The 19,509-nt window shown below is 41.3% G+C and overlaps 1 protein-coding gene across 2 annotated transcripts; it reads right to left on the bottom strand.

The window, feature by feature from the left end:
- Nucleotides 1–276: 276 nt before the first annotated feature.
- LOC134585523 (transcription cofactor HES-6-like) lies at nucleotides 277–11,139 on the bottom strand. Of its 2 annotated transcripts, XM_063440946.1 has the most exons (5): nucleotides 11,042–11,100; nucleotides 5,050–5,112; nucleotides 3,349–3,435; nucleotides 2,764–2,845; nucleotides 277–2,049 (listed from the first exon to the last, which is right to left on the bottom strand). In XM_063440946.1, the coding sequence occupies exons 2-5, from the start codon at nucleotides 5,053–5,055 to the stop codon at nucleotides 1,676–1,678; spliced, it is 549 nt and encodes a 182-aa protein (XP_063297016.1). In that variant the 5' UTR covers nucleotides 5,056–5,112; nucleotides 11,042–11,100; the 3' UTR covers nucleotides 277–1,675. The 2 variants fall into 2 exon arrangements, with proteins under 2 accessions (XP_063297016.1, XP_063297015.1); XM_063440945.1 differs by lacking the exon at nucleotides 5,050–5,112 and having other exon boundaries at nucleotides 11,042–11,139.
- Nucleotides 11,140–19,509: the final 8,370 nt, after the last annotated feature.

Raw genomic sequence — 19,509 nt, 5'->3', positions numbered from 1 at the left:
GTAGTCTATCAGTTTAGTAAATCTCTCATTATGTTATCAAAAAGTGTTGTGTTCTGAAATGTGATGCAAAGATGTAAAAGGGATAGAGTCACCAATGGAATATGCCCCAAACGGTCACTAGTTTTCATAGCGATTGTTCAACTTTTAGTTCTCTGGACCATTTTTCAGAACACAACAATTTGATAAATTTCACCAACTGTCTGGTTCAAACAAAATCAGACAGATTTAGTCATGTGCTAAATGACAATCTTCAATAAATTGTGATAGTAAACAAGCTACAAATAAATACAAAATGTATAGTTTAATAGTGCTTTGTAATATACGGTTTAATAATCTGTTAATTATGTTACAAACAGGACACACATAGTTTGAGCTATAAAGTCCCACAATTTCTTTGAATATCATAAAGAGAAACAGACTGTTCCCAAAAGAGCCTTCATTTATTTTCAGTAATGAATGCACAGTAGAACTATCTGCTGACATACACCAGTACATTTTAGTATGTATAAAATAATGAATAAAAAACATTTAGTTCTGGGATGAGCAGTTTTACACTAAACACAAAAAACAAAGATAGATAAGTGCTTGCCAGAGGGATGCACAAAATGGAGAAAAATGAATTTATGAAATGGTGCAAGGGCATGACGAAGACTCAGGCACCAGCTCCCAAATCCGTGTTAAAACATTTGTCTATATACACACACATTAAGAAAAAAAACAAAAGAAAAACACTAAAAACAAAAGACGTCACAACACTTTACCTTCCTAATATACACAAAAATTCCTGCAAATTCAGAAAATGTTTGTTTTCCTATAGCACCCTTCAAATCGGTATCCAAACAAACTTCTACAGTCTCCTTCACTGAAGGTAGAACCTCAAGTTACCTAAACACTAGACATCCCTTCTAGGGATTAAATTCCAATGCACTATCACTATGCATATACAGCCTGAGAGGCCTAACTAAATCACCCTATATACACTTTCCCTCCATTGAATAAAAGTCTTAGCCTTTTCCCCAAATAGGCAAATTAACCTCTGGCTTATAGGCCTTCATTGGCTGTTGGGCTTGACCAGCAGTTGGACAACACAATAGGTCTTTCTGTAGTAATCCTAGGAGAATTTCTAACAAGTCAGTATAGTCCCGTTTGTGCACAAGTTAGTGCCTTAACTGAATTCAGTTCATTAAAGTAGTGGTAGACCAAAACCCCGACCTGTTAATGATCTCTAACTGAGCTTAGCACTATCCTGTAGGCTGGGAGAGTCTGCAAATCACTAAAATATTAGAAATATTGACCAATAACGGGAGACAGATCTGTACTATGTGGACGAAAGGACAGAATCTAAACAATGGTCATGAACATTGTGTGCATTATAATGAATAGCATCTATACAATATTTTGCACTTTAAAACAATGTTGAATTTATATAGAATGTCCAGGCTTTTTTTTAACAAACAGCATTTTGTAATTAAGTGAAGTATCTGTACAGAATGGCATCCTGTCAGCGACCCAGCAAGTTGATGCTGCGGCATGTACGGCAGTGTTAGTTTGTCCAAGTTTCCGAGCCTCAGTTGCAAGTAGATAGAACAATACAATTTCAGAAATTGTTTATATTACAACTGGATGAAGTAGTAGGACTGGTGATCTCCGTGCTCATCACTACTCCTTCTCAAGGTCACCATGGCCTCCACATTGTAGGTGTAGGGGGCTTAAGCTCAGGTGTTCGGTCACTGTCCTGCACAGTCCCATGGACACCTTTTCCAATTTCTGTGTCTTCTGTGTCAGAGCAACTGTCCTCAGAAGATGATGCTTGCATCCCTAAACCATATCCAGCCTCAGCATTTGGGGAATCTAGCAGCACATCCAGAACTAGATCCTGCAGGCTACCCTCACTTAGAGGCATGGACTCCAGTAGGTGATTGAGCAGCTCAGCAGCTAGACTGGCATCTATACCAGGGCAGTTGGACACAAACGTGTGCACTTCATGCATGCATTGGATGTATCCTGCGGCAAAACGCTCACTGGCCTCATGCTGTAACCTTTCCGACTCTGTAAAATTAGAGAAATGTATTAATATTTGTTTTCCCATGAAGGGGAGTGGTACATCCAAATGAAAATAATCCTGGAGCTGTCAAAAGAAAAAAAATCGCAAGGGCACAATACATTGTTACCTATATTAAAGGATCACTATAGTGTCAGGAAAACAAACCCGTTTTCCTGACACTATAGTGCCCACACCCTCAGGGTCCCCCTCCTTTGGCGCTAAAGGGGTTAAAACCCATTCAGCCACTTACCTCCCTCGCCAACGTCAGCTCCTGAGTGGAGCGGAATGCGCATGCGCGTCAAGTGCTGCATGTGCATTCAAACAGTCCACAGAAAAGCATTTCTCTATGCTTTCCTATGGACGTTCCCCACGCTGGAGTCGCAGATGCGCCTCTAGCAGCTGTCAGGAAGACAGCCACTAAAGGTTGGCTTAATCCTGCTATGTAAAAATAGCAGTTTCTCTGAAACTGCTATGTTTACATGTGAAGGGTTAAAACCCGAGGGACCTGGCAGCCAGTCCACTTCATTGAGCTGAAGTGGTCTGGGTGACTATAGTGTCCCTTTAAACCTATATTATCCCGGACAAGTTTCTATGTAAACTTGAGTGCATAGATGGCACAAAGATAGGTATCCAGCTATTGTAGAACTATAAAGCATCATATGAGCTGAAGTTATACCATTTGGCCATGCATCCTATAAAGCTCTGCAGCAGACACTCACCAGCTGTCCTGCTTTGAAGGATCCTCTGTACACGTTTCACAGTCAATTCTAGAACTTCAGCATTCTCCATTTTCGACTGAAACTAAAAATATAAGAAAAATAAATTGATTACGTTTGTGTAAACAATATTATTAATGTAGAGGCAGCAAAATCTGTAGCGATGTACAATACAAAATATCTATTCACATAATTAAATGCATAAGGAGAAATATTTGACCGCTACTGGCAGCAATAACATTGCACTTCTTCTGTGATCAAAACCTTAAATCCCAGAGAGCATTTTTATTCCATTATGGAAGACGGAGGCAGGATAGGTTACTCCCACCTTTGCAGCCTATTGCTGGGCGAGTATGCCGGTAGAGTACTTCTGTTTACAGAGCAGGGGGAAAAAAAGTTAACTCCCTGATGATTCCCAGATGCTTGAACAGTGCCATCTAGAATATTAAGTGACAAATAGTTTTGGTACTGTATATAGAGCTCAATCTGTGCATCATGCCCTTCTCATAGAATTCTTTATGGTTTTGGTATTCAGAATGTTTAACATAAGCAGGGCTCGAGCTTAAACTTTAAAACACTGGAACACACCTCTGTGTCAGCAAGGATGCCCCGCAGCTCCTGCAAACTCTCGTTAATTCTTGCTCTCCTCCTTTTCTCCACCAGAGGCTTCCTCGTCTAGAAAAATAGATAATTATGGTATATTTAATGACGCATGGAAGTACTTACAATTGTCAGTTTTAATAAAGTAAAAACACTGCAAATGTATTCCCTAAACTGGGAATTGCAGAAAACCCATGACGCCCACACACCACCACAACAAGAAAACCTGATTAACGCATTTTCCAATACAGCCTATAGTTTGACATTCACTTGTGTTAGTTCTCTCTAATTCCAGGTTTAGTGAATTTATGAAAAATACAGTGGTATACATATACAAGACAAATTTCCTAGTGTGTTGAAGCATCTTTCACTTCATATACAACACACACACATTATATTTTGTTTTTTTAAGCAAAACTCATGCTGACTCTGTTGGAATTTTAATGACATTCCAACGCAGTCCAAAAAAAAAAAAAAAAACCACTATAAGACAAAAATAGGGACTACTTTGTCTTAAGGTTGAGAAAAGGCAGATCTCTGCCATCAACTTGTGTCCAATCCTAACAGCCGTAACAATTGACAGCTGTGGGATTCAGTCAACATGCCACTCATTGCTGTCTAAGGAGGCTCTTGCGCATCCTCCATACACCTCAGTGTTACACCCTCGCACACGCGTGAGTGTACAGAACTGATGCAGCGCCTGGCGCCTTGAGCCGTGAATAACCGCTTCGGGTAGGTAAACTTAACTACCACTACACCACTTGGCAACTGCACCCTAACTGGAGATGTCACCTTCCTGCAAAATATGCAGACCCCTAAAAGTGACAGGTCTGATTTAAGGAGATACTAAAGTCACCTTCATCCCCCTTTTTTAAACGTGCAAAAACATAGCAAAATTAAAATGCCTCTAGTGGCTGTCAGGAATACAGCCACTGTAGACACTTTCCCTGCAATAACCGAGTCAAACTCTGTTATAGATCAAAAGTTTCTCCTAGAGCAGCATTTGATTGGCGTAGTGTTTTACTGCATGCACGCTCTAGCCTCCCAATGCTTCCATATGAGGAAGCTTTGGTATGGATGAGATCATCATGATCTCAGTCAAGGAGGTGGAACGGCATCGTGGACACTGGCACGGCGAGGGCTGAAAGGCATGTAAATCTTACCTTTCAAAACTTCAAGGGAGGGGGAGAACAATATTTAGATAGGTAGCAGGACAATAAAAAGTTATTAATACATGTTTGTATTCCTAACACTATAGTGTTCCTCTGAGTTCCAACAAGTTTTATTATCGTTTAGCTATCCTGGTTTACAATTTTTAATGAAAGAATTAGCTCAAAAACGCCACTGTAGTAAATACATCCAAGCGTACTTAAAATATATTTGCCAGTTACGGTGTCAGAATACTTAAAAATCTATATAATTTCTAAAATCATTGTTAAAAAAAAATAAGTACATATATTGTCTACATCCTGTTTTAGAGCTCTAGATCTATAGAACAGAACAGTTCTATAATTAACTCTGCCCATAGCTTCTTTAAAAGCCCAGCAAGAATACATTATCATCTCAATGGCTTGTCATTAATTGAACTGAACTGTTCAGTTCCTTGAACTTTACAAACCAAGCAACCAAAATGCTAAATGGGGAGAGAAAACCCCAAAAAACTAACTAGGAACAGCAAATTAAAGTTACCTTCATAACTCTGTGTTAAAGGCTGCAGTCAGTCTAGACAGTGATCATATAAATCCTTTTAACCTACCCACACAAAAAGACAACAAACACAAAATAAGTTATTAACATCTAGTTACAGCCAAGGGGTGTATTCACTAAACATGGCTAAGTTGTGGTTCACTGAAAGCCAACATTATCAGCAATGTGAATATAACACACTATGACTGAATTTAAGATTTTTCTTCATCTTATTACTCTTAGCCTACATTCTGCAATTCAGTTATCTATTCACTACATTTTTTATTTTTATTTTTAAAAGACACAGATTAGCAGAACTGTCAGAAATCCAAAGCGAGTTTCACATTTAAGGCCAAAATAGACAAGCTGGAAAAATTCAGCTATTTTGGCCTTAAATTAGAAATTCACTTTCAGTTCTTGACAATTCTCACTTAAATACATAATTTATTATGTTGTTATTAAGCAACATTAATAACCCTCAAAGTACAGTACAGAACTAGTAGACATTGTATACATGATTACTGATTAGTACCTGTAGCATTAGCACAAAAACCCTAAAACACCAATCCACTGAAGGTTGTATTTAAAATATACTGTCACTTTAACAAATCTAAAGTTCCATCTCTCTACTAAAACAAGCATTCTACTGAATGCCCAAAGCTACAAATAAGACTGACAATTGATATCAGCAATATATAGCAGACTTGGGTTACTGAAAAGGATACATTAGTCACATATGCTAAATTTAAGATGCACAATTCTCACAATCTGATGGAATTTTAATTCACTTTGCATATGCATTATTTGTTCTGTTACTCATTTGACTACCTTTTGATGCAATCATTTGAATATGCAAAATGTAAAGCTAAGCTTTTCTACTGGTATCTCCAGGAATGATTAACAAAAGACAGAACATGCTAGTATTTTAGTCTCGAAGTCTCTTACCCACAGCCAGCTAGGTTGCCAGTTCACTTAGACTGTCTGTAGATCTCCTAAGTGCCCAGACATTTTGCAGCCCTGGCTCTCAAACTCTCCACCTCCCTTACACTTTCTGTCAGTGCTCCACCCTCTTAAAGCGTTCCCCTCCTCTTTTCTACTGCTCCATCAAAGTCCCCTTGTGTTACTACGGTCTTCCTGCATATTTTATTTTGCTCACATCTCATTTCCTATAGCCCCTCTAATCTCCATATCTTTATCAAGCTATTATTAATCTTTATATCACTGTTCCCCCCACATTTCTTCCAGACCGTCCATTGTGCTTTAAGAAAGAAAAAGTCAAAGAAATATACTTTAGAGCTTAAATATTTTAGCTGTTTTTTCCCCATTCAAATGTTTTACATTGTGTCCCTTTAAACAGTGATTTGTGTTTAAATCGATTTTATACAGTGTGCATTTGTTCCTTGCAGAAGCACATTTGTGATAGTAGCCATGATTACTTGTGTACATTGCCTTTTATCACTGGGACATTTCAAAGGACAGCCTAGCCCTTTATTATTGCCTCAAAAGCAGACAGCCATCTGCTAGGACTACCCAAGTCTGTGCCTTTGGCCTTGAAATGTGATCCCATAAAAACACAACAGGATATCTAAAGGAGGTGTCAAAGGAAGGAAGCATTACTTTAAAAATGCAACAATACGGTCAGCAACATGGCTAGAATTGCTGTAGTATTATCTTGCCTAAATGTAGGATATAATTTATTCCGAGCTACCTAGTATACACATTTTCAATTAGAAGGGTCACATACAACACGCGGATTAAAAGAGACATTACAGAATAAATGTACAATATTAGGGAGTCAATTCAAATGGAACTTATATTCCATTCCATATTCGATTCCATTCTCACTAAATTCCATTTAGTACTTTATTAAACGGACACTACATGAATATTTCACTAACATGGACACTGTAACCAAATTTGGAATAATGTATCCTAGCTTGACAAGCAAGCTAGCCGATATGTCAAAATCTTTATTATTATTTTTATTAGTACTTTGATTTCCCCCCTAACACAATCATTCAAGCATACTACATATAGTTACTACTACTTTGCATGCAGCTCCCCTGCAGAAATCAATGGGAATAAATTGATCACAAGTATTCAGCACAACTGCCTTGATTTCAATTTTTTGTTGTGCATAGTACTGCAGTGCTTGACAAATTTAATTTAAATATAGGAGCTAGCTTAAAAAAAAAAAAAAAAAAACACAAAAAACTTAGGAGCCAGGTTTTTTTTTTTTTTAGAAACAGATTTATATGACAAAAATACAAATCTTAAAGGGACACTATAGTCACCAGAACCACTACAGCTTAGTGTAGTGGTTCTTGTATCTCTAGCCTGTCCAGCAGGCTTTTCAATGTAAGCACTACCTTACCTGCCTGCTCTGCGTCCTGTTTAGTGATGTCATATTCCGACTCCCAGCATCACAGCAGGGCGTGCGAGGGACCAGAGCAAGAAGCTTACAGGTCCCTCGCCACTGCCTCTATTGCTCACAGCCAGCAGACTTAGGGGGACCCTAAGGTGGCCAGGGCTGACAAACAATTCATAGTTGTCGTGGTGACTTGGTGCTTAGGATTTGTACTGTATACTTGTTATATATGTACAACCAACAAAAAAAGGTGTATGCATGCTTGACATGGTTTTGAATGATGGTAGAGGTCATATAGTGTAAATGATGATAAAACACACACACGCACTATATACTTTGATTTTTGTGGCTGCTATGAGATTTAGATGCCAAATATAATACATTTTGGCAAGCTGAATACTTCAAAGGCAGTCCTTGATATTTCAAGTCCTTCAGTGAATTTATTTTACTCCTCTGGAGTTAATTTTCACTTGCCATTTGAGCCTTTCATCGGTTTAGAAAGCATGTTTACATTGGGTTCATATAGGATAGCATACTTTTGCCACCCATGTTTTATTAAGTTGGTAGTGGCATTGTTTTCAAATGATTTGGCACAAACCAAGGGTCCTCCAGATGCCCATAGTCCAGCCCTTCGATGTCCACATCACTATTCCTCATTGACAATATCAATGCTGTCCAACATTGGTCAGTTACATTAATTTCATGCAACTGTTATTATTATTATTGCCATTTATATAGCGCCAACAGATTCCGTAGCGCTTTACCTCACGTCTATCCTGTTAATCCTGTTAACCCTCTAAAATCAAGCACTAGCACTGTCTCTTCCAAGCTTGAATAATTAATATGAAATGTGCAGACTAAGCTCTACTGTGTTGTTCTCTCACAAGATGTTGATAACAATTTCTGTCGCTTAACAGTAATAAATGCTGACATGTACCATCCATGCACAACAAAAATAAAGAATTAAAAAAAAATAAAAAAATGTTCTCACTTACAGTAACATGGTGCCCTAGACATCATCCACCAGCTGTCCCCCCATACCCCCCTCCCACACACAATTACCTAGCCCTATAATATCTAATATTTAATTTACTATAATAATATAGTATTATAAATACACTTTTTCTTACTGTTGTATAAACATATTTATTACAGGTTTACTACAAAATAAAATGGTTTTACGTTGAATATTTTTTTACAGAGCTACTTTACACACAAAATAAAATAAATAAAAAAAACTATTTATAATAAGCAATACAGATTATATTTTGACGCAGGTATGCAATTGACTCTTGTCAAATGCCTGCTGAATATACAACCTTAATGAGTTCCATATTTCTTGCATCGTCAACAAAACACATATTTTGGTTTGTTTTCTACAAATTTGTCTAATAGACAAAGAAGCAAATTGTCATCATGCAAAAAAAACCAAAAAAAACCACACACACAACAACCTCTAAACATAGGTCACTACTACGTAATACAATCATTTCCAAACCAAAAAAGCATGATAAGCCATTCACAGACAAAGTAGTGGAATGGGACAGTGAAAACACATTGATTGGGTGTTCAGTATAAAACTTAATTCTGGGGCAAAGTTCTAAAAGTGTAATTGTCATCGTGAACACCAATGGAATAAGGACTGCTCCACTTTTAGAACTTTGCCCCATAATCTTTATGCATAAACCTCATTGTGTGGAACATCATTGCAAGGAAAGATGAATGAAGTGACAGGGTTTCATTCACCAGAGCAATAACAGACAGGTTCACAATTCTATGTAGACAAGATTATCATACGAACGACCCAGGCTGAAACAAAACGTGTGATTCTGTCACACAATACACATAGTAATGTATAACATACTCTATTATTATTTATATGGCGCCAGTAAATTCCGTAGCGCTGTACAATGGGTGGACTAACAGACACGTAATTGAAACCAGACAAATGGACGCACAGGAACAGAGGGGTTGAGGGCCCTGCTCAATGAGCTTACATGCTAGAGGGAGTGGGGTATAGTGACACAAAGGCTATAAGTTGAAATAAGTTGCTAGAAAAGTATTCACTGAAAACTTAGTAGGTTATTTTTGACAGTTGGAGGAGAGGAGTCATATGGGGGGGGGGGGAGGAGGTTTCAAAAACTGAGCATACAGTTGAGTTAATCCGTGCGGACTCTGGTACAGCAACCGGCCCTAGTTATACCAAACAAGGAGAAGCGCACGGTCAGAATTTTTTTTCAATGAAACTTTTCAGTGCTTTATTAACTCCAAAACCAGGTAATCACAACATATAAACGTTTCAGTCTCAACAGGAAACGTTTTCTCAAGACAAGCGTATAACCTCACAAAGAACTTTCACCAGGTAATAGAGCAACATGAATAAACTACAGATACATACAAAGTATCTGTGATACATTATTTTTTTATTTTGCATTCCAGACAGCATTTCTTCCTTCTTGTGTTATTATAAATAGTTTTGGGGATAAAGAGACAATTGCAGTAAATTGAGAATGGGTTGCAAAAAAATAAAACAAATTTACATAAGTATTCACTTAACTGAGAATTTGTGGGTATCAACATGGATTTCATTTTTAAGCAATCTGGTTATTGTGCCCAAATATTTTAGCTTCCAACAATTCCCAACAAGGACACAGAGTGCACCTTCTGTTCAGATTTTTAGTGGACTAAGTGCACATACTGAATATTCCCTTCAAGACACATGCATGCCTTCCTTCACATCTAGACAAGTCCAGTGTAGACCAGACAGGGATCCTGCAAGTAAATGCATATACTGGTCCCCTACAGGATGCACAGAACAGGGTACAGGCCTATGACATACACTGGTCTTGTGCACAAACCAGGGATAGGGGCAACTGCTCCCATTCACATAGCTAGAATATGGGTCCATGGCATATACTGCTCCCATGCACACAGCTAGAATATGGGTCCATGGCATTTACTGCTTCCGTGCAAACAGCTAGGATAGGGCTCCATGGCTTACAATGCTCCCATGCACACGGCATATACAGCTCCCATGCACACAGCTAGAATATGGGTCCATGGCATATACTGCTCCTATGCACACAGCTAGAATATGGGTCCATGGCATATACAGCTCACATGGACACAGCTAGAATAGAGGTCCATGGCATTTACTGCTCCCATGCACACAGTTAGGATAGGGGTCCATGGCATACACTGCTTCCATGCACACAGCTAGGCTAGAGGTCCATGGAATATACTGCTCCCATGCACACAGCTGGGATTGGTGCACACAGTTCCCAATGCTCCCATGCACACAGCTAGTATAGGGGGTCCAAGGCATATACTGCTCCCATGCACACAGCTAGGATAGGGGTCCATGGAATATACTGCTCCCATGCACACAGCTAGGATAGGGGTCCATGGAATATACTGCTCCCATGCACACAGCTCACAATGCTCCCATGCACAGGGCAGGGATACAGGCCCAAGGCACACACTACTACTCCCATAGACAGGGATACGGGTCCTTGGCACACCCTGGGCCTTCACAACGTTGGTATGTCCCTGAGTTAGGCTCCGGCCGGCCGGATGCCCGGTGCCCAGCACAATAAGGAATACATAGTGAGTGTACAGATCGCTCACCTGTCTGTCCCCCCGCTCCATGTGACTGTACTGATAGAACGTTCCCTGGTCTCTTTGTGACGTCACAATGCGCCTGCTCGAGGCCTCCATATAGCTAGCCTTATTTGCATGTGAATGGCAGGCCACCGTTGACATCACGGCCGCTGCCGACCAATGGGAGCGGGGAGTATTGTCCCAGACGGCAGCTGCGCTGGAGGACAGAAGGTGTGTTGGCAAGTGCAGTGCATTTGTTGGGTTGGAGTTACCGCCCGCGTGTGATTTCACTGAGCCGTGTACCTTGTTCAACCTGAGTGTAAACAGTCAATGTGAATGTCCAGTGTTAAGTCCCAAGCCAGCTCTGTTTCCAGGTAATCCATTCTTTGCTAAAATGTGAAAATTGGACATACTAGATGGGCCACACTGTTATTATCTGCCGTCACAGTCTATCTTTCTATGAAATTACCATCACCACCACCACCAAAAGCATGCCAGTATGTAGTGGATGTAGTGTCTGTGTAGTGATGTAGTGTGTGTTGTATTGGATAAATTCTGGGGGAGTGAGTAGTTTAAATTAAATTGGCCTTATACCCACCCCCTCCCGGCTAGAAAACAGGGACAGTCTGTAGGAAGGTGACAGTATAGGGGGGCAGTGTGTAGGAAAGTGACAGTGCTCGGGGGCTGGGTGTGAGGGTGACATGGGGGTGTGACAATGGGGGGTGAGGGGGCAAGCTGCGAACAGCCTCTTCGCACTAACCTACATTTTCTTTTTTTAACTAATTCTCTCCCTGGTGGTCCAGTGGGCTGGCTCTCCGGTATCCAGCTCTGCCGGTTGTGAGCTATAGACCACGTGATGGGGTTCTTGCAAGCTCCGGCCAGAGCATTTCAATGGTAACCCATGGCAATGCTCTGGGAGCTCGCAAGCCCTCCGTCACATAGTCTCCAGCTCACACTCGGTGGAGCTGCAGACCCAAAGGCTCTCTCCTCCACGGCAGACTGATGTTGGGGCCCTGCACTCGGAGACATACAGGGCAAGCAGCTGGGTCCCCTCCTGGTGTTGGCCGAGGACCCGACGGATTAGTCTGCCCCAAGCTGATTTAGGTGGCCGCGAAGCCTTAGGCAACCGCCTAATTTGCACAATTAGAGAGCAGCCTTGCTGCATATATATGCAGCAGCGGCTGCCTGGACCCCTAAGGCTGGAGTGGCAAAATGCCGCCATGGCCCCAGTTCAAAGACCTTCATCTGTTTATCCGTAAATTGGCTCTACATAAATTCCATTCTATTCAGAATGAGAAAAAAGCTAGAGACCTTGGACTTACGTCCAAGGATTACCAATGTTTGACTACTCTCTTGTCTCTCTTGGATGAAAATGATCCAAGTATCACTCAGAACTATACTGATTTGAAACCCAAAAGTCGTTACACACCGAGTTTTTCAGGCTTCAGAAACATTGAACTGTTTCTTGAAGCGGCAAGGAATGAGATTGAAAAGATTAACTTCAAATCTCTTCACATCCATTCAAACGACAACCTCCACAAAAATGAACAACGGGCTTTGAAATCCCTTCAAAATGACGCTGGTATCATTATCAAACCAGCGGATAAGGGGGGTAATGTCGTAATAATGGATGTAAATAAATATGTTGAAATGGTGGAACGTGTTCTGGGTGACACTGAGACATATAGAATTCTTAAATCCGACCCCACAAATGAGTACCTCACGAAATACAAAGAGATCCTGGATGAAGGCCGCAGTGGAGGGTTGCTGTCGGGTGACGAGTATGAATTTATTCTTAATCGTCACCCTAAGATAGCAACCTTCTACTGCTTGCCCAAGGTTCACAAGAACCAAGAAAGTCCCCCTGGACGTCCAATTGTCTCAGGAGTGGATAATATTACGCAAAACGGCAGTCTATATGTGGACAAAGTCCTGAGACCTTTGGTGGAGGCTTTGCCTTCATATATTAGGGATACAAAACAGGCCCTCAATAGACTTTCGGATCTCCAATTTTCTCCCACAGCTAGCCTGTGCAGCTTGGACGTAGAATCTCTCTACTCCTCTATTCCTCACGACAGAGGGTTGGAACATGTGGGATTTTTTCTCAACCAGAGAACTCGTAGGGATGATTCACATACAGCTTTTGTCCTACGTCTCCTGGGATTTATTTTGTCGCATAATTATTTTCTGTTTAATACTAAGTTCTACCACCAGGTGAGGGGTATCGCGATGGGCACGGCTTGTGCCCCTTCATATGCGAACCTTCACCTGGGATGGTGGGAACATCAAATTTCTACCTCTGATGTCCTGACAAAATACCTACCCAAGATTCTGTGGTGGGGTCGCTACATTGATGACATTCTAATAGTGTGGCAGGGCACCCCCCAAGAATTCTCGGATCTGGTTATTCTGTTAAACCAAAATAAGGAGAACCTTCGGTTTACATCTGAATACGGTGGACGCTCAATTAACTTTTTGGATGTGACCATCTCTATGAATAGAGAGGGCACATTTCAATCCACCCTATACAGAAAACCTACCGCTACAAACTCCCTTCTCCATTGGGGGAGTTGTCACCCCAGACCTCTGAAGGAGGGTATTCCTGTGGGCCAATACCTCCGTCTCCGCAGGAATTGTAGTGACCTCTCGGACTTTAAAATAAAAGCACAGCAACTCAGGGCCTATTTTAAAGCAAAAGGCTACCCGAATCGTTGCCTCAAGAAAGCATACAAAAGGGCACTTGAGACTCAGAGAGATGCACTTCTATGTGATCGCCCTGAAATTAAGGGGACTAGAGGGGCTGGAACAATTCGCATGATTGCGACGTATGATGCTGGTTGGTCCGAAGTAAAAAGGTCCCTGGACAGGTTTTGGCCCATTTTACTAAATGATATACACCTCAAGAATGTCTTAGGCTCACATATCGACATCACGGCCAGAAGAGGGCGTAATATCCGGGACATGTTGGTACCCAGTCACTTTTCTATCATGCCACATCCACGAGCTACTTGGTTGGGTACTCCGCTCTGTGGCTCATATGGCTGCGGAAGATGTGTAGCCTGCAGATACATATCTAGAGGATCCAAAACTGTGAGTGACAGTGCAGGACAAGGTTCAATCGAGATAAAGAACTTCTTCAATTGCAACACCAAGGGCCTTGTGTACTTGTTGTCATGTTCCTGTGGAGTAAAATATGTGGGCAAGACCTTTAGGGCATTCAAGGAGAGGATCATGGAACATGTACGATCTCCAAGAAATCGCCTTGAAACACCCGTCGCGAGACACCTGAAAGAACACCACCATGGTGACTCCAATAACCTTCGGTTCTGTGGCTTGGAACTAGTCAAAAGGAACCTAAGACGTGGAGATTTTGATAGGGTCCTGAGACAAAGAGAGTCGAAATGGATATATAGACTAAAGACACTCCAACCTCGGGGTCTGAATGAAGGCTTCTCCTTTGCCCCATTTATTTGACCTCACTACTATTTTTTGAGTGTCCTATTTTGGGCTATTTAGCTTTATTTTTGCCCTTAGTTTGCTATATGTTTTTGTTTATACGAGGGTCTTGCTTACTAGCAAGAAACACCCTGTTTCGAGCCAGGCCTATATTCTACTATATGCACTATACCACTCTGTTTTTAATCTACTGATTTGCTATTTTTTCTGACTGATGAAACATGTATCTATTGTTATTCATTTTATTTATTTTTCTCTGTTGTTAATTCTTTTTACTTCTATTAACCCTCCCTCCCTCCTCCCACATATGTGGACATGCCACCAACAGAAATATCTATGGACAGTATAAATGGGATATTCCCCCCCCCCCCCCCCCCCCACACACACACACACTAATACCATCTATGGACAGTATGGATGGGAGTATAATTATATTACATATACACAGTGGCCCCCCACATTAAAATGGATGAAGGATAATTCCCTCTAGCAATATACCTATGGATGGAGGCATTTGTGTATATAGGTTTCTTTACTGTAAAGGGGGATATATGTATACATACATATATAACTGTCTACATGAATTCTATTTGTAATTTGTCTTATAACCTATTTATTCTATATGTAAGACTCATTCTTGAGTCAATCATAGAGTTAATTATCCTTCTACATTTATAAAGTCATGTCTCTTTAAATTTCCAGGTAGATTGAGGCCATCCTATTTAAATAGACGCAGGCCACACATATCCACTTTTATACATACCTGGTTAGGAAGGTCTACTCTACACTGAACCTTCCTGAGAGAAACTTTTTTCAAGAGGAGGAATTATGTCCTGAATTGTATTAAAGCACAAATTCTAAGTGCTCGCGCATGCGCTCGCAATCTGATGCGGTCAAGCGCACTTCACTTGCGGGCGGTGATTACACTCCTCGCACATCTGTGATCAGCCGTCTGGCGGATATAATCGAACCCCTCCTCCCGTGGACAGGTAGGAGGGACGTCTGCTGTGTGGGTATATAAGGAGCTAAGGGAGGATGTTACACTGCCAGTTACCTGCCCTTGAGAAAGGCGGTTAGACCGCCGAAACGCGAATTGGGCGACCTGTGCAGGACGACCTGTACCTATACCAACTAACTACTATTTAGTTATGACCTAACGATTGTGGTCATGGCTTTTATCGACTGAGACTACAGCCTGCAGGATATCCCCTAAAGAGATCCTTAAAGGGAAACTCCAGTGCCAGAAAAACGATCCGTTTTTCTGGCACTGGAGGGTCCCTCTCCCTCCCACCCACCAATCCCCGGTTACTGAAGGGGTGAAAACCCCTTCAGTCACTTACCCGGGACAGCGGCGATGTCCCTCGCCGCTGTCTCCGCCTCCGCCTCCTAATGATTACGTCGGCCGGTGGGCGAGACTAATCTCGCTCACCGGCCGAGGAGACCTAATGCGCATGCGCGGAAATGCCGCATGCGCATTACGTCTCCCCATAGGAAAGCATTGAAAAATCATTTCAATGCTTTCCTATGGGGTTTTGAGCGACGCTGGAGGTCCTCACACAGCGTGAGGACGTCCAGCGACACTCTAGCACAGGAAACCTGTGCTAGAACCCAGGAAGTGACCTCTAGTGGCTGTCTAATAGACAGCCACTAGAGGTGGAGTTAACCCTGCAATGTAAATATTGCAGTTTATGAAAAACTGCAATAATTACACTTGCAGGGTTAAGGGTAGTGGGAGTTGGCACCCAGACCACTCCAATGAGCAGAAGTGGTCTGGGTGCCTGGAGTGTCCCTTTAACTTTGTGTTATATCATAGGGATTTATGACATATGTTAGTGTGGTGATAGAGTCCCTTTTCTCTACACTGGACCCTGCTTAGACAGCACTTTTTCTAACCAATTTGTTTCCTCTATCTCTCATCTCCCTATCCTTTCGATTTAACTTCTGCTAGATTAACTGAATATAAGGAGTTTTTTTCGTACTGCTGGAAGCTAATGCTCAATAAGGGATCTGCTGGAAGAGTTTATTGAGGTTTATTTATTTTTTTTTTTTCCCTATTTTTTTCCCTATTTTTTTCCCTATTTTCGATTCATATAAAGGGGAGACCTCCTGCTATATATTGCATTTAATTACTAACAGGCTGGATTTCCTTGGTATACAATTTTTTCAGTGTGCTCAATTGTCTCATTCAACTATACAAGAGCGGTACTGCTTTGATACATTGTGACATACTTGCATTGAGCTGCACTGTTCTGATATATTGTGACATATCTGCTTATACAAGGATAACGCCTGAACACTTTACCAGTCAGGTATATAGTCTCTAGTCTTTGTTTTAATTTTCACTATTTAAGGTGTAAGAGGGTGTGTGTTGTTTTTTTCGTGAGTGTGTTGGAGATTTATATTATTATTATTGTGATTATTTTTCTGTTTCAATAAAGGTTGTCAGTTTTTAAGCCAGTATTATTGGATATCTATCAGGGGGTAGTAGTGGTGAGGTGGAGCACCACGGTTACACGAGGAGCTCTCCTCATCACTTTTTCTGTCTTTTCCATATACCTAGGGTTATGCCCTTTACTACCCCTGTAACCCTTTTACTTCCTGCCAGAGTTCTCTTTGGCTGGTAGTTTAATTATGGCCCCAGTTCGTCCTAAGGATGGGCCGGCCTTGTGCTGTACTATCACCTGCACTCAATTTAGTTGATCATGCCCAAAATATAGTATACCAGGCACATAATATAATTATTACTTGTACCTGCTTTAACTTTTTTTGTGTGCAGGAACACTCCTGTCACCATATCAACTGCATCTAAATAAAGTTGTTAGGGTGCCAGGAGGCACCTGGGCACTCTCTCTTACTTTAAGGCATTAAACTGTTCTCAAACCGTTTAACCCCAAAGTTTGCCTCCAGCGACTAGCTCTAAGACAATCATTAGCCATTCATTCATAAAAAAATGTACGTACCTCTTTATGACGGGGAGCTACTGACTGGCTTAGAGCATCTGCTGATCACTCTAGAAATCCGTGGTGCCAATGCCCGGCGGCACAGTGCCTTTCCTGTAACTCGGATTCTGAATTATGATGCCGCCTTGGGGACATGGATATCGACGCTGGAGGCAACCGTAGTGGTTAAACCATTTGAGAGTGCTATTGTGAATAGCCATTAGAACGTAAAAAAAACTAACCTGCAAACCTAAAGTGAAGCTATGACTATATTCTGGAGCACAGTATTCTAAAGGTGTTCTCAGATGTCACGAAATGGCTGTAGATTTTTGTTACTTCACTGGCAGTTACACACACACTGCCTGGGCACACAGTGATACACACTGCCAAGCAAACACACTTGTAGAAATAAAAACATAAGTTACTTGCACATTTTTCCTAAAATCCTATGCATATTTAAATAGCAGGAGGTTTTTAGTATCACTTAAATGGCCATTAAAGTATAAGTTCTCTTGTCCCATCACATATTCCTCCCAACAGTCCTGATTCCGACAGAACAGTCCTGATTTTTGGGCCCTTTCCAGGTATGTGAGGTAGAGGTTACTCTAGGAGGCAATAAGCTTTCCTAAAGAGATGGGTTTTAAGACACTTTTAAAACGATTGAAGACTAGGGGAGAGTCTGATGGCGGTAGGCAGGCTATTCCATAGGAAGGGAGCCACTCGCTAGAAGTCCTGCAAGTGTAAGTTGGCCGTACGGGTGTGAGCAGTGGATAGGAAAAGATCACGGGCAGAGCAGAGAGCCCTAGAACGGACATACCTATGGATCTGTGAAGAGATATAGGAGGGGCTAGAGTTGGTCAGTGCTTTATAGGTACGGGTTAGCACTTTGAATTGACTCCTATAGAATACAGGAAGCCAATGTAAGGACTGACAGAGGTGTGAGAGGACCGACTAGAGAGGAAAATCACACTAGGCTAACCTGCCAGTAATGTGGGTAAACCCGCCACCTTTTTGGGTGGGTCTGCCCCTTTTGGGCAGACTCATTGACACAATTGCGTCACTGGCCACCCCTATGCCCCTATCCCACCGACGTCCCGATTCCTGGAGTGCCAAAGATGGGAGGTATTCAAGGTGAACTCAGTGAATTTCAAATTCAATTTAAAATAGCCAAATAGTTCAGATAGTCTGACCTTCACTTTGAATCCTCACTTTAGTAAATGACCTTGTAGCAATTCACCTTGACAGAGCAGATGAGGTTACACTTTCATGGCTTTTGGAATGATACTAGGTAAAACTCCCCTAAAAGGGTTTGCTTTGACGGGGCAGCTAAGCTCACACTGTAATGCCCATTGAAGTAATTCTAAAAACCTCCTGTTATTTAAATGTGCATCGGGATTTGGGATAGTGCGCAGGTAACTTTTTCCTTTTGTTCTTTACATAGTAACATAGGCTGAAGAGACATGTGTCCATCAAGTTCAGCCTTCCTCACATTTGTTTTTTGATGTTGATCCAAAAGAGGGCAAAACAATCTTTGTATTTGGGCTTCTGATTACTATAGTAAAAACAAAGAGAACGTTACATGCGCTCTGGCCTAAATCCCCATGTTCATTTAAACAAAATGGAGGCTCTTTAGTTTTATTCCAATGGTCATTTGAATATATAAGCTCACCAGCCACGTCAAGGCAAGCCTCAATAGGTGAGTTCCTACACTAGCCATTAGATATGCTGATATCAGCCAAGAATCTCCAGTGAGACAGGAAGGGGTATTTTATAAACCCTTTCACATTTAACCCTTTATAGGGCTTCTACACATACAATAAACTTTGCTGGAATCAGATAAAGTGTAAACATCTCTGATGAGACTGGAAGGGGTATTTTATAAGCCCGTTCACATTTAACCCTTTATAGGGCTTCTACACATACAATAAACTTTGCTGGTATCAGACAAAGTGTAAACCTCTCGAATGAAACGTGAAGGGTTTATAAGTATGTAGGGGCAGCACCCCTTCCTGTCTCATCAGAGAAATTTGCCTTTTAGCTGATACCATCAAGGTGATTTGTATATGTTATAGCCCTATTCAGGGTTAATTACCGTATGTA

This window comes from Pelobates fuscus, chromosome 2, assembly GCF_036172605.1.
Source record: "Pelobates fuscus isolate aPelFus1 chromosome 2, aPelFus1.pri, whole genome shotgun sequence".
In the NCBI taxonomy this organism is placed as follows: domain Eukaryota; kingdom Metazoa; phylum Chordata; class Amphibia; order Anura; family Pelobatidae; genus Pelobates; species Pelobates fuscus.
The sequence above is the reverse complement of the archived record's forward strand: the minus strand, read 5'-3'. Positions and strand labels throughout refer to the sequence as shown.